The sequence below is a fragment of the Haliotis rufescens genome, unplaced genomic scaffold (genome assembly GCF_023055435.1).
Source record: "Haliotis rufescens isolate VD_foot unplaced genomic scaffold, xgHalRufe1.0.p SCAF_15, whole genome shotgun sequence".
Taxonomy (NCBI): domain Eukaryota; kingdom Metazoa; phylum Mollusca; class Gastropoda; order Lepetellida; family Haliotidae; genus Haliotis; species Haliotis rufescens.
Genome location: NW_025963835.1, coordinates 19,297,642 through 19,314,587, shown reverse-complemented (window position 1 = coordinate 19,314,587; position 16,946 = coordinate 19,297,642). Strand labels below are relative to the sequence as shown.

Below are 16,946 nucleotides of genomic sequence, written 5' to 3'. Positions count from 1 at the left end.
TGCCCAGGTCCGACACTGCCCTGTAACACTGTGTAACATACTTGTGTCAGGTCCAACACTGCCCTGTAACACTGTGTAACATACTTGTGTCAGGTCCAACACTGCCCTGTAACACTGTGTAACATACTTGTGTCAGGTCCGACACTGCCCTGTAACACTGTAACATACTTGTGTCCAGGTCCAACACTGCCCTGTAACACTGTGTAACATACTTGTGTCCAGGTCCAACACTGCCCTGTAACACTGTAACATACTTGTGTCCAGGTCCAACACTGCCCTGTAACACTGTAACATACTTGTGTCAGGTCCAACACTGCCCTGTAACACTGTAACATACTTGTGTCCAGGTCCAACACTGCCCTGTAACACTGTAACATACTTGTGTCAGGTCCAACACTGCCCTGTAACACTGTGTAACATACTTGTGTCCAGGTCCAACACTGCCCTATAACACTGTGTAACATACTTGTGTCAGGTCCAACACTGCCCTGTAACACTGTGTAACATACTTGTGTCAGGTCCGACACTGCCCTGTAACACTGTGTAACATACTTGTGTCAGGTCCGACACTGCCCTGTAACACTGTGTAACATACTTGTGCCCAGGTCCAACACTGCCCTGTAACACTGTGTAACATACTTGTGTCAGGTCCAACACTGCCCTGTAACACTGTAACATACTTGTGTCAGGTTCAACACTGCCCTGTAACACTGTGTAACATACTTGTGTCAGGTCCGACACTGCCCTGTAACACTGTGTAACATACTTGTGTCAGGTCCAACACTGCCCTGTAACACTGTGTAACATACTTGTGTCCAGGTCCAACACTGCCCTGTAACACTGTGTAACATACTTGTGTCAGGTCCGACACTGCCCTGTAACACTGTGTAACATACTTGTGTCAGGTCCAACACTGCCCTGTAACACTGTGTAACATACTTGTGTCAGGTCCACCACTGCCCTGTAACACTGTGTAACATACTTGTGTCCAGGTCCAACACTGCCCTGTAACACTGTAACATACTTGTGTCAGGTTCAACACTGCCCTGTAACACTGTGTAACATACTTGTGTCAGGTCCAACACTGAAGACAGCGAGGAAGCAGGTGGAGAAGGTGGGGCTGTGTCTGTCCACTGGAGATGATCTGGTTGCCATGCAGCTGCTCACAGAGATCTGCCTCATACATGCAGGTAAGGAACTGGACAGGAAGAGCTTAGGCTTGTTGTCTCTTGCCACCAAGAATGTGTTAATCATACTTGGTCCAATATTCCTTGTGCGTTTACCAGTGGGGAAGGTCGGCATTGATTAGCCAGGGAATTATGTCTCCATTCTATTTTATTATACCTGGGACTCATTCATTGCTATGGGTAAGGTTTGAGTTCCGTTTGAATGCTCTTATGCTAAAAATCATCTTTCAAATTACACTTTCCTGATAAGAGGACCACCTCTGTGGTGAAGGGGACAGAGTGCCTGGAAAGCGGAAGGTGAGTGGTTGAAGCATATGTAGCACATGTGGTTTCTCCTGAGGCAGTGGTATATCACTGAGTCATCACGGTGCCGGAGTGGGGAGGTGAAGACATGTTCATGGTAACCAACGGATGAGATCCTTCTTTCATGTTTCAGACACTGATGAGGAACAAGAAAACAGACCAGCAGAAAAATCAGCTTTCATGCAGATCTATGACTAATGGAGAGATGATACTCTTGATGATGGGCATGAAAAAAGATAGATGTTCACAAGACATCAAACCCTGTCTACTGAAGTCACAATTACTTCGAATCACGTCATGTTGACTTGGATGATGTAGGTCTCAATTCTGAGGTCTGTCGTAGTAATTATTGACTGCTTCTGAGAATCATGGGTTCTGCAGCCTACAGAAACTAGCCATACATTCTTTACTTGACTACCTGGTCGTCACTGATAGATTCCAATTTCATTAAAAAAAACCATAAATTATTTTGAATACACAAGAGCCACGATTTCAATAAAACCTGTATGTGTCATGAAGACATCCAGTCCTTTACAGCTCACTGATAGGTTCACCATATTGGTCATGTGGTCAAGTTGCCCAACCTGATCAGGTCTGTGGTTCAAATCCCATCACAGAACTCGGAAAATGATACTGCATGATACACACATATTAAGGTAACATGTAAAATAGTATATACATTATTTGTAAAATCATATATTCCGCTGATACATAAAAGTGGTCTCAAGGCACTGGTGTATGATTTAACCCAAATGCATTACATTTGATTGAGCTTTCTTTGATTCCCAAGTTGATGGAATACAACTCAAGACAAGACTAGTGTCAATATGCATGTATCACATTGTGTCTCAAGACACGATTTAAGGAACTTGATTTAACTTGTACCAGATTGCATCAGACAAAACCAGGTTGCATCCTGGTCCTATACATTGAAACATGGCCTGCTGCCAGTGTCACGTGGATTAAAGACGCATTTCTATAATATGTCATAGGAACATGTGCACATAATCTTAATGTACCCACAGTTTGATGACATCACGCCTAAGAAATTACACATGACTGACTGAGTATGGTTTTACGTCGCTTTTAGCAATATTCCAGCAATATCACGGCGGGGGACACAAGAAATAGGCTTCACACATTGTACCCATGTCGGGAATCGAACCTGGGTCTTCGGCGTGACGAGCGAACGCTTTAACCACTAGGCTACACAATTTGAAGTATGTAGACCTAAGTATCAGGTTACATTTTTCAGTTATAGGTTGCACTAGTGCATGTTGATATCACTAAATTGAGCCCTTTGTATCATATCAGAACCTTACTATCAAGATATGTATGGCATCATAACAACTGCAGGACCATATACAGTGAAAGCTTGTCAACATTGGACCAGGATTATGTAGGGACCATAACGTTATGTTATTAAGCCACAGTGGACAGGGGTGGTACTGTTCCTTGTGATATCTAAAGTTCCCTGGGTATGTAATATTATGCCTTTAGTTTTACATCTTATCATTCCCAGTAGGTGTTAGTGGAAGCAGGGTGTCACTGTACGAGACGCCTCTACCAACAAAACCAGGCTAATAGATGTAAAAAACAAATGGTAGTGATGAAAGAACTTATTGAGATGGTATTTATGCTGTTATTAATATCCCGATAGTCTTTTTTAAATATTTTATTATGTCATTGGTACATCATTGCTGTACATGCTGTATGCTAATTGAAAAGGAATAGTTCTCCGAAGGGTTTTGCTGTTTGCTACCGGTCGTCGTCGTCACATTCTCTTCTTCACTCTTCACAAGGGTTTCCATCTTTGTTATTTTCATTAGCGACGTCTCCTGACGTAAAGTTTTCACTTTTTACAGATATCGTTGCACTGTTTCATCAAACCATTATGATGACACTATTGTCACAGTTGATTCTGAGCCAGGAAGTCACTGGCCTTTCTGAATTTAAAGAAATAAATTTATAGAATAGTTTATCAACCATAACATGGTTTAAGTCTTCGGGAAGTAGAATCAACAGATTCTCATGATTTCTCCATTACGGAACATACCATGGTGAAGTAATCACCGAAATATACTCTTCATTACGTTGTTAATATGTAACATTTTTCACGTATTATCAAATCTACCAGTGATTGAAATTAAGAATGAAAGTGAAGGGGAAAGTTAAGGATGGGCCATACAGCACTAGAGACACAAACAACCAACCTCATGGACCCCTTATTTACTGACCCCACTTAAGATATTAGTGAGTTGGGTTTAACTCTGCTTTGAACAGTATTCCACTTCTATCATGGTGTGTCAGCTTAATGTATGAGGAAAATGATGCAGGTCTCGAATGTTTCCCACTTTAGTGAAACCTGCGAGCAAGGTTATGGTGGTGACAAACATAGAAACTATCGGGGCGAACCGGGATTCAAACCCATGATCATAGGAGTCTGACATGCCAAAGGGATGCAACTCTGCAGGGGGATTTGCAACGCCTAAGATGACAGGGCCACCGATGCCCCACTGATAGTAAAAGGCAAGACATTCACTTTATTATTATCCCCCGCCCAACAAAGTTGGCAGGGGATATAGAAACGGGCTCCGTCCGTCCGTCACGTTTTGTTTCCGGAGCATAACTCATAAACCGTTCAATATTTTTTTTTCATCAAACTTTGCAGGTCTGTCAGGTACATGCTGAACTGGTGCCTTTTGTTATTTAGAAATTTTTATTTTTTACGTTTCCATGGCAACAAGATGGACTTAGGTTCTGTTAGGGTAGGGTTCGTTTCCGGAGCATAACTGATAAACCGATCAATATTTTTTCATCAAACTTTGCAGGTCTGTCAGGTACATGCTGAACTGGTGCCTTTTACTAGTTAGAAATTTTACAAATTTTTATTTTTTACATTTCCATGGCAACAAGATGGACTTAGATTCCAAACTCTTCTTTTTTTTACAATTTCCATGAGTTCCACCTCGGTTAAAAAAGGTTAGGGTTTGTTTAGATTTAATTATGTCATAAATTCTGCAACAGGGGCAGGGGATATAGCCACGTTAGTGGCAAACTCTTGTTTTAAATGCGTGAGTGTGTGACTGGGCAAATGCTTTGTTATGATAGTGATATAGGGTTCCAACTTAAATATTGTTATCTTAACTTATGTTTGGATCTGATTGGTTCATGTGATCTTGATAAAATACCAATGAGTGGGAGAAAATCCCTTATACCCTGCCACGAAGAAAACAGCTAGGCTGCACATGGATAGGAGCGGGAGAATAGATCTTTTGCACCCCAGTATGAAGCAAAAAGCTGTGCGTTGTTTATGAGTCAATGAAGGTCATGTGACAACACAAGTTAACCTCAGCTCTGTTTTCTATCAATTTTCAATTTGTTTTCATTCTTTGACAATGGCAGATTGAAACATGTCGGCAAGATAAATTCATTGTAGTAGCATCATGGTGTATTTGTTGTTTTATCCGTGCCTCGGCCTCAAGGGACACATAAAACCACATATACCCCTTGTGATACCACTACAACTTATAATGCATTGAAACTTAAAATCTTACTTGCTCACTGTTGAAATCTTGAAACTACGTAACTGAAAATGTTCTTAGAATGCAATGTCAAGCTGTGATATTCTCGAGTTAAAAAGCTCTGTTGTTGACTATTCTTTGCCTGGAAAGTTTATCTAATAATATAATTATGCATAAATATCTGCTTCATACATCATTTGTCTTGTGTTGTTTTTGTGAGTGGGGATGAGTGAGTGAGAGTGAGTAGGGTTTAGTGCTGCTTTGAACAGTATTGCAGTTATGTCACAGAGTGTCTCTTAATGTGGGAGGAAATCTCGATGTCTTAGACGTTTATGGGTGCACAGGCGCTGCAATTTCGCTGTGCAGAGTTGCGTCCCTTTGGCACACCGGAAACTTATGATTCCGGGTTCGAATTCTGGTTCGCCCTGATTATGTTTCTAGGTTTGTCTGCACCATACCCGTGCTTGTGGGTTTCACCGAAGTGGTAAACGTCCGACACCTGCATCACTGCATATAACCGGAATACTGTTAAAAGCAGCATTAAATCCAACTCACTCACTTAGAAGTTTACCACTTTGGTGAAACCCACAAGCACAGGGTATGGTGCTCACAGACCTAGAAACAAAATCGGGACCCAAGATCAAAGGTTTTTGTCATGCCCAAGAGATGCAAGTCTACACAGTGAATGTCCATCTGTGTTCCTTCCTGAAGATGAAGCTTCCCTTCCAAGCTACAGAAACAAAAGATCAGTATGGTGCTACATAGCGTTCAGCAATATTCCAGATGGTCCAGATGGTCCCAGCCAAGACATCATCAATGGTCTTAACACACTGTTCCCTCGTGGATCATTAAATTGTTCTCAAACCATGCAATCCAATGATGGATGATGCAATGAGCTCTTCAGGGGAATTTCCACTTAAGCTAGAGTGAGTGAGTTTGGAGTTTAACAACGCTTTGACAAATATTTCAGTCCTATCACAGCATTTCAGACTAAAGATACCACCATGTGCACGGTTCTGAAACACAAAGAAACACAATCAGGGCGAATCTGGGATTCCTACAGATCACAGATTTCTGAAATGCAGCTTTGAACAATGAATTGCGTCACCCTCAACGACTGCGTTAACATGGCCCCAGTTAAGCTGGAGAGAAAGCTGTCTTCCAAGGTCATTCCGAACATCATCTCCCGGGACATACGTAACAACTCCAGATGAGTGTAGACATGATGTATTTATTTCTGTTGAAAGTTTACATAGATGCATATGTCAGTAGTTTAAATAAATAATTTGCATGTAGAGTGACACTACCTAGACACACACATACACAAACTGCTGTGTACAGACACGAACACTTTAGTTGTCCTCCAACAATCAGGTCAAACCATATCTCAAAGAAAACAAATAGAACACTTTCATATGAACTATTCAGTAGCCTAGGGTTATGACTTTGGGCGCAACAAAACATAACTTTCGTTTCAGTGTATTGAACGGCCTTTTACAACAACTCTCATAACAACGAGTTTGTCCATGACAGAGGCCCTGGTAGTAATCCAATACTTCAAAACTCACATAAGAAAGATATTCATCTCTAATGTCACACTGTCTATACAGATGACAAGAATCAAACTAATGAACTGCTTACACAACTGAAGGCTTAGTGCATTTCACAAATTCAACCGTACTTAATATTATGAGAATAACTGACAAGCTACAAGGAACTGCGGTTTATTTCCAAGAGTGAGTGAGTGAGTGGTTTTACGCCGCTTTTAGCAAAATTCCAGCAATATCACTGTGAGGGACACCAGAAATGGGCTTCACATATCGGGAATCAAACCCGGGTCTTTGGCATGATGAGCGAACGCTTTAACCACTAGGCTACCCGACCGCACCTTATTTCCAAGAAGAAGCCTTTTCATCTCAGCTGTAAAGAATTTTAGCTTTTTTTCAAATCTAAAACAAATACAAATCAAAGTTCAAAATTTTAACTATTTTCTCTCAGACCACAATCTTGATAATGATTTATTGTGCTGGGTTACAAAAACATAGTTCAAAATGATTGTTTGAGGACAAGAGGGACGAACAAACTTCCAGGTTAACGTGAAGCCAACAATGAACATTGCAGTGGGATGGTTCACTGCTCTATAAAGCTTAACAAAGAGTAGAGTAGATCTTCATAAACAGAATACACATCAGTATAGATTAAAAATGATTTATATAATGCATTCACAAACAGGCAGTATGACACACAACTTTGTAATACAAGTTTAAATAAATACATTTCATTGGTCAAAATTACAATGTGTCTAAATAATCATGAACCCTGTTAATACAACTCTGTATGGGTTATAAGTGAAAGAAATGCTGAGGTATAGTATGCTTAGTATAATAATAGAATTAGACAATTCAGATATATTACTGTTCCACAATTTCAAGAATTGAAGAATTGTATTGCACTCTGGAATGACCATAACTCAAGAACAGTGAGAAAAGCATTCAAATAAAATTTCTTTTGTGACAGACCATGCCAAGGTTTACTGTCAAGTCAGCATCATAACTGGAATATTGACTTCTAAGAGGCCATTAGTAGGTCAACCTGTGGTTGATAGCATGAGCATTGATCCACACCATCAGGTACCATGACACAGCCAGGTCACAGAGGAAAGTTCTCCTTGGTGACCATCCGTGTACTATCCATCACTGTGGCTACCTGATCGCCATTTCGTCTTTTACAACAAACAGTAGATCCCGACCCAGATGCACGTCTGTAGCACGAAGGATGCAAGTCTGTGTAGAAGTATGAGGTGCAAATGGGCCTTCATCATGATCTTCACAAGCGTTGCCATAAATCCTACAATATCTCAACAGCAATCCGAGTATTTTAATCAAATATCAATCCATCATAATAACTTCATTTGTAAGCATAGCACTACCTAATATCTTAAGTAAACAGATTAATACCTCACAGAAATATTTCAATTGACATACTTGATGTCAAAATTCAACAATCATCAGTTTCCAGAAACACATGATCAAACTGAAGGTTGAAGGTGGAGAAAACAATCTTCAAATCCACCGAGTTCATCTGGGCTTTTTAACATGAGCCATTCCAGGGTACCTTGGTGTGTGTTAATTGACATAATTAACTGCTTGTGACAAAAATCCCAGTTTATTTCTACACATGAAAACTAAGGCACTGAGGAAATGGCTACAACAAAGACTTAAACAGCACCAGAAATAAAATCCCAATCAATAACAAAGGAAGTGAAAAACCCTTTAAAACTGAAAAAAACCAAACAGTTTACAATCTGCTCACCTTTAACACAAGGAACATGTCCACTTTTCTTCAAAGCAACACAATGTTGAAGTATAAAAAAACAAACCTTTTGGCAGATCTTTGGGGTAATTACACTTGACAAAGTGTGCTAGCATGAATATGTTGTTATAAAGCAATGGCTTGCACAGCTTTCTGTTGCTAAACAATTGGGTAGATTCATGAACTGCTTCAACACCATCAACGCGTAATTAAGTTCTGTTGACAACGGAGTGATTCAGCTGGGTATAACACTGCTTGAAACACCTCATCACTTACACCCCGGCCTGCCAGCTTGACGTGGGAGGAATGCCTGAAGTGAATCAGGCCTTGAGATGTTTACCTTGTTACTGAAACCCACGAGCACGGGTATGGTGGCCCTAAGTGAATCAGGCCTTGAGATGTTTACCTTGTTACTGAAACCCATGTACATGGGGATAGTGCTGACAAACCCAGGATCATACTGACGACAAGTCTTGGATGAAAACCAAACACAGGATAAGGTAATCACTCTGAATATTGTAAATGATAAAGTTATGAATATTCTCTAAAAATAAACAGTACATTTAAGGGGTTCATTTTATCAATGTTAACCCTTGATACTATGACAGTTCCGATGTTAACCGTGATACTATGACAGCATCGATGTTAACACTTGATACTATGACAGTATTGATGTTAACCCTTGATACTATGACAGTATCGATGTTAACCCTTGATACTATGACAGTATCGATGTTAACCCTTGATACTATGACAGCATCGATGTTAACACTTGATACTATGAGTTTCGATGTTAACACTTGATACAATGACAGTATTGATATTAACACTTGATACAATGACAGTATCGATGTTAACCCTTGATACTATGACAGTTTCGATGTTAACCCTTGATACTATGACAGCATCGATGTTCACACTTGATACTATGACAGTTTTGATTTTAACCCTTGATACTAAGACAGTATCGATGTTAACCCTTGATACGATGACAGTATCAATGTTAACCCTTGATACAATGACTGTATCGCTGTTAACACTTGATACAATGACAGTTCCGATGTTAACCCTTTGAGCACAGACCCCCTTTAAGAGTGCTGGGCAAAGCCGAGACATAACATTGCTTGAACACTACAACATTTCACAATTATGACTAGTAGGAAGTTTACGCGTGCTCAATGGCATTATGTTACATCTCAAGGCTAATATTGACCGAGCAATATTGTTTGTCAGTGACACATATTAAGGAGACTGATGCTCAAACAAACAAAACTTTTAAAAAAACACCTTCCAGCCAATTGGATAACACCCTTGCCAACTCAGACACTCAAATATGTACACTTACTGAACTCAACTCTAGCTTACCTAACTCTATCTAGCTGGGTACCAAATATACATGATTTGTACAAACTCTGACTCCTTGGCATGTGCAACTTCAGCTTTGTTTGCTCTACAAAGAAGAAAAGTAAGACCGACAGTACAATAAAAAACACAAATTCACAAGAAACATTTTCCTTTAAAAACTTCATTGTTGCAAAAATGAAATCCTATCTTTCATTCACAACTAGAATTATAGACAATCACAGACAGTAAGGCATAAACGATGAATGGTAAGTTTATATTTTATTTTATAGACAAACCAAATAATTCCACCCTACTGGAGACCAGTTAAATTCTTTGTAGGATTTCAGTAAGTGATCTTCATCCTTTTTTTCTAGTATCAAGAAAACGTCTAACACCAAGGTGACTGGTTGAATAATAGCCATCTGTACCTTTTAAAAACAACCCAAAAATGCCGTTAAAAAGAGGCGGCAGTGTTTTCATTTTTAGAAAAAGATTGTTGTGTCTCAAAGCTAAAAATATGTGTGGAAGTGGAAGGAGAATAAGAGACAAGAAAAGGTGGCAGGGTAAAGACTACAGGTTAAAGGTTACACTGATAATTCAAACCTCACTAAAGTCGACATACTTGGTTGCTGGATACGTAACCACAAACACATTGCTTGGCACAATACAAACAAATTATCACATTTGTCAAATTTCCATTGGGATGAAACTTGCCATTTTCTATTTGGTTACCAGGAAACATACACACACATACATAACCAAATGTTCTAGCCTAGATTAAAGAGTCATGAAGGACTGAATTCACACCTACATATTGTTCAAGCTGAGAAATATCTTAGATACCTTAGTCGTCACAATAAAACAAACCCTCGGTTGGTAGATCTGTACACAGAGCATCTCAGAAATAAACTTCAATATCAGCTGACTGTAAAGTTTCAAAAGAAATATTTTCCTGTACCACTTATCCACATGAAAAGGAGAGCTTCTTCAGGAAAATATTAAAAAGGATTGCGTTAAAGATAGAAAGATAGCAAAAGCATGATAATAAACATGTATAAAAGTTGTCAGAGAGACCATTAACCTATACACCTGTGATACGATTAGAGAATAACCAACGAGCTACGAGGAATGACAAATTATCTGACCGGAGAGAATGAATGGTGTTGATCCCGTGTCTTTGGGGAGGGACTTACAGTATTTATTCACTAGGGACAGATAATCCGTAATGCAGAGTTACGGGTAGGTTATTCTATATATTACCTGATGACACTTTAAGAGAGAAAATGAAAAAAAACACCTGTGTGCAATGTCAACCCTACTTCACTGAAAGCAGCCCATTGTTCAGTTGATGTCATGTAATTGTGACATCAAGAACAATGGATAACATCATATCAAATCTTCTCAACAATGAAGCACTGTGACGTCTTATGGCTTCAGTTGACCAATCAGCATTGAGAATCACGAAAATGCACATGTGCAAATATCAGAAAGTTATTACACATGTTATCACACCTTGCAACAATGTCATTTTTGTGGCAGGCAATTTTTTTCCAACAGTTTGAAGCATAATTATTTTTTTAAAGAATGTCTGGGTCTATATATATTTTTCTATAAAATCCCCTACGATTTCTTCAGCATCGATGGGAATTGTTTCAATTATCATTTTGACGAGTCACATTCAAAGTCTACAGCTTTATCATAAAAAAATGTATTATTAAAACTCATGTGTGTATCATCTTATTTATGTGTATCATCTTAAACCATCAAGAAAACTTGACATAAACGTTGGCAACAAATAATTTCTGGTATCCTTGTTACATCCAAACCAGAATAAAATCATGTTAACATACCTTGAACATGGAGACTCATATCATGAACAAACAACCATTTGGTGGATCGGTCCAAATTAGTCGCCCTAGAATTAGTCTGGCAAATGATACTCATATACCAATTCGCTTTCTAACATGTGTCAATGAATTAAGTATATTTCATCACTCTGGATTCATGTGAGACAAAGGTGCCAAAATAGTTACATCTGAATATTCCAAAATGTCAACTCAATATCTTGGAGACAGGATACACTATCCCCTTCTTGTGTTAAGGAACTACACAAACGAATGAAATGCCATGGAGATTTGTACATTACAAACTTATCCCAGAATTGAATACATAACAAATGTTAAACATGTGCAACACTATAAATTTCCAATGCAGTTTGAATGTGTGACCCAATTTCTTACACGTCATAAACCACACCAGCCTATATGGTACATAAAACACTGCCATGGGCAACACATTGAATCCTCCCCCAAGATGTGAATGATATGAAGATATGAAGTTTTTACATCAATGACAATGCAGATATCCAATATGGCTGACAATGAGGCCATATTGGAGCACATGTTCAAATGACCAGTGAAATGTCGAAATGATAGTTATTCATTGTGTGAGTATGAGATTCAATTTATACACATACATATATGAGGGTGTTCACTCAATGGAGTCTCAATGTGAAGATGTGCACATGTATACCTAGTGTAGTCTTGCTGCCAGACTGTCACACCTCCAGTGACAGACAGTGGGCCCTTGTGGTTGTTGGCAATGGTATATGAATCATAGTTCTCTAAATCCATAACTGAGAACATTAAGACCATAACACTCACTATTATTTCAACCTTAATTACTAACACTGCAAATATACTCATGTGTACACTTCTTTTGCTCTCAAAATTTAATTTAAATAACATGGGCCAATTTGGAACAAAATTTTCACTTACATTATAAAAATTCTTTAATAATGAGTACCGATGGATTGTCCACAGTGCAATGACAAGGGCAGATCCAGCATTTATAAAAGGTTGGGGATCAAAATATCAAAATTGTACAGGCTTCAAACACTGCACCCGGGTGGGGCTTGAATACCGAATACTTCAACCACAAGACTCACCCACCATCTTCCACTGTACGGGATTAACTGCTGAAATGACTTATTCCACACGCCTCTACAGAAGTGCAATATCAGGCTTCTCGGGCTTCGGACAAGTGGCAAAAGTCGCAGACTGAAGTACTACCGGTACACTTTGGCTGGCCCTTCTAGCTGGAGCCTATCATGTTTAATGTGCATAATGATATCATATGTTAAGTATCAGGATTACATGTATATTCTTTTGACCAATACATAAAAGTTGTCAAGTACTTTAGTTGTTGAAACTTATATTTGTTTAATAGGATCTGATATAACTGTACATATACATACTGTGGGGGTATTCGAATATAAAGAAATGGTAACAGATTAATTATTCCATTTTCTGGACTATATGTGTGAAAGTCCAAATGAATGTCTTAAGTTCTTTCAATTACCTAGCTATGATTCACACACGTCACTAAAAACATAAAATGTCCAATATATCTGACAATCATCCCTTGCATGTTTTCAAAATCGTTAAAAAATAAAAATAAAAATAATCCATAGCATTCTTCTGTTACTGTAGCATGGGGACATTTGACCTCTTTGTGAGTGTCATGTGAAGACTCTTCTCAATGACCCATTGACCCTTGATGACCTCTCACAAAGCTGATGACCTTGGATGACCTAGTGACCTTGATGGCTAAGTGACACAATGACCTCTCGTGATGACTGAAGTGACGACATGTGTGTATGACATTTTCCGGGACATCTTGGTTATAGTCTTTACACAGCACTCAGAATAAAATACCACCGCCAGCCTTCTCCTCAACCACGTCAGCTTTTCTGCAAACACATAAGAAAAAGAATCATTTATGTTACAAGTGACCTTTTTTCAATAAATCAAATTCACTGTTAAAAGACAATTATTGTAACATTACTGAAAGAGATCCCTTCCAAAATGAACAGTAACACTAAATTAACACTAAATTTACACTAAAATACCACACAAAATTAACACTAAATTAACACAATCAAATATCAAACATTCATCAACACATCAGTAAAAGCTTCAATGTATATTGAATAAGAAACATTGTGTCACATACACATAGACAATGAAAATAATGTCAGGAAATTTGTTCAATTTACATAATTTCAAAAACGTTTCCTCAAGGCACAATAATCTATAGCATAATTCCTAATTCATCATTCTGACAGAACATAAAACGTTCATGCTTGTCCTCTGAAATCTGGTTTCCACCAGAGCCCTGCCCTCATCCTGGCCATGCTGTTACAGAACTGTAGGTAGAGAGGCAGTTGTGGCCTTCATGCTCAACACTGACAGCACGCCTTGCCAACAAGCTATCCTACTACACACTCAGCAGGCACTGTGGCTACACCCTGTTTCATCAACACCAACTTTGTTATCAAATTGTCAAGATGCAAAAACAACATTCACATTGTTGCTATTATTTGTTTGTTTGTTGTCTAACGACACACTCAGCAATATTCCAGCTTTATGACGGTGGCCTGTAAGTAAACAACTGTGGACCAGATAATCCAGTGATTGACATCCAGAGCATCGACAACCAAGTCAGCGAGTCTGACCACCCGATCACGTTAGTCGCCTCTTACGACAAGCATGGGTTGCTGAAGACCTAGTCTAACCTGGACCTCACAGGTTGTGTTGCTGTTAAACACTCCAGGTAAAAACAAAATCAGTCAAGACTTAGCAGTTTTTGTCACTAACCTCAAACTAACATATTTGAGTTTTTTAAAATAAAAATAAAATCATTGATATATTAGGAAACACATACCAGTTATTAGATTATTGATCACATACATCCCAAATCATGCACACAAATCATAGCAAGTGATGGTTCACACTTGAAAGATATGTTGACCTTTTCATTTTCTAAAACATTTTCTCAAATATGAAAACCATTTCCAACGACTTACTGCCACCCTAACAGCATGCTGAGTTTCACTGATGACATGGTGAGCACTTACTTGTGGCGGGACGATACACGGATACATCAGTGGGATGACATGGTGAGCACTTACTTGTGGTGGGACGATACACGGATGCATCAGTGGGATGATATGGTGAGCACTTACTTGTGGTGGGACGATACACGGATGCATCAGTGGGATGATATGGTGAGCACTTACTTGTGGTGGGACGATACACGGATGCATCAGTGGGATGATATGGTGAGCACTTACTTGTGGTGGGACGATACACGGATGCATCAGTGGGATGATATGGTGAGCACTTACTTGTGGTGAGACGATACACTGATGCATCAGTGGGATGACATGGTGAGCACTTAATTACTTGTGGTGGGACGATACACGGATGCATCAGTGGGATGACATGGTGAGCACTTACTTGTGGCGGGACGATACACGGATGCATCAGTGGGATGACATGGTGAGCACTTACTTGTGGTGGGACGATACACCGATGCATCAGTGGGATGACATGGTGAGCACTTACTTGTGGTGGGACGATACACGGATGCATCAGTGGGATGATATGGTGAGCACTTACTTGTGGTGGGACGATACACGGATGCATCAGTGGGATGACATGGTGAGCACTTACTTGTGGTGGGACGATACACGGATGCATCAGTGGGATGACATGGTGAGCACTTACTTGTGGTGGGACGATACACAGATGCATCAGTGGGATGACATGGTGAGCACTTACTTGTGGTGGGACGATACACGGATGCATCAGTGGGATGATATGGTGAGCACTTACTTGTGGTGGGACGATACACGGATGCATCAGTGGGATGACATGGTGAGCACTTACTTGTGGTGGGACGATACACGGATGCATCAGTGGGATGACATGGTGAGCACTTACTTGTGGTGGGACGATACACCGATGCATCAGTGGGATGACATGGTGAGCACTTACTTGTGGTGGGATGATACACGGATGCATCAGTGGGATGACATGGTGAGCACTTACTTGTGGTGGGATGATACACCGATGCATCAGTGGGATGACATGGTGAGCACTTACTTGTGGTGAGACGATACACGGATGCAACTGTGATACACACAGCGAACCTGACCCCCCGATCACGTTAATCGCCTTGTACGACAAGCATAGGTTGCTGAAGACCAATTCTAACCCTGCTCTTAATGTTCCTGTATCGGTGTTGATGGTTGTGACTTCTGTACAAGATCTTTCGGTACATAAAACCTGTAGTAAGCATCTCCTAATACCAGAACTTTTCTCCCCATTACAGAAGCAACAGCACAATTAAACAAACACCATGCTGTCAATGAACGTTCAGTCATCAACAATAGAACTGGAGCCATCTCAGCATGTGGCAAAACCTGGTGCAGGCCACACCATGCATCTGTCTTACCCGTTACCATGGTTACCCGAGAATGATCACAACATATCCGAGTCCCAGGGCCCTAGCCAGTCTTTGTAAACTGGCACCTCTGACTAGAAAAACACCACTCAGATTCAGCAGTCTTAGTAACCAGAAACATTAAATATATCCAGACGTTTGATTGATATGTCATATAGTACTCAAAAGAAGTTAAACTAGCACCTCACTCTTTAATATTACAATAGCTAATCTGTCATTGGGTGTTCTTTAACTTCTTTTGAGTAGTATACATACATGTAATGGCTTGTGGTTTCTCAAGAAAGTGAAAAAAAAATTAATAAAAAAATAATTTTGTTTCAGTTTGAGTCATGATGGCGATATGCCTTTGAACTTCATTTCATCCATCATCCAACCATTTATCCCTCTTCCATCCATCTAACTTACATGTCATAATACAATGCTGAAACACTCAAATAAACCAGTGTCTCAAATCTCACTATTATTCATAACTGTTCAAATCTCACCACAATTCATTAACATTCAAATGTCACAAAATTGAAACATAAACATCAACAGTCATCTTTTGCAAAAAACATTAACCTCATGTTGCTGGTTGCAAAACAGACCAATCTAGTTTCTCTTTGTATTTCCATTTGGACGTATTCAAAAAAGGCAGAAATTGATTCTCCGAAACCAGACAAACTGAAATTCAGATGCTGCTTTTTGCAACAGGACATGAAGTATTATGATTTTGCAAACTATTTCATTAACTCGTAAGCAAGATCTCTCTGAATCATTCCATTCCACCACTGTCAATTTCCTGGACTTACAATTTCCAGGGTAACAGCAGGTACCCATCTTTGTACAAATCACAAAAAGTTAAAGTGGAGATTTGGTGGTCACAATGATGGCACAATGTGGACAGTCGTATTGATGTCACAACGTGTGTATGACATGCAGTTTGTGCCAAAAACCTTTGCCTGAATATGGCTCTAAGCATCATTTT

General features: G+C 39.5%; 1 protein-coding gene and 1 long non-coding RNA gene across 9 annotated transcripts in view; both read right to left on the bottom strand.

Moving 5' to 3' along the window:
* Positions 1-6,225: 6,225 nt before the first annotated feature.
* On the bottom strand, positions 6,226-8,941 carry LOC125380061. Its single transcript, XR_007221044.1, has 2 exons — positions 8,733-8,941; positions 6,226-8,666 (listed from the first exon to the last, which is right to left on the bottom strand). It is a non-coding gene; the product is annotated as an uncharacterized LOC125380061 (long non-coding RNA).
* Positions 8,942-9,671: 730 nt separating this feature from the next.
* The window catches only part of LOC124135142 (huntingtin-interacting protein 1-like), a 90,107-nt gene continuing 82,832 nt past the window's right edge, over positions 9,672-16,946 (bottom strand). For 6 of the 8 annotated variants that reach the window (XM_048396254.1, XM_048396250.1, XM_048396256.1 and 3 more), the window contains 2 exons: positions 15,971-16,053; positions 9,672-13,421 (listed from right to left, as the gene is read on the bottom strand). In XM_048396254.1, coding sequence (XP_048252211.1) covers positions 15,997-16,053 — 57 coding nt within the window. In that variant the 3' untranslated portion in view covers positions 9,672-13,421; positions 15,971-15,996. The remainder of the gene's footprint in view (positions 13,422-15,970; positions 16,054-16,946) is intronic. The other 2 variants (XM_048396255.1, XM_048396253.1) reach the window with 1 other exon arrangement.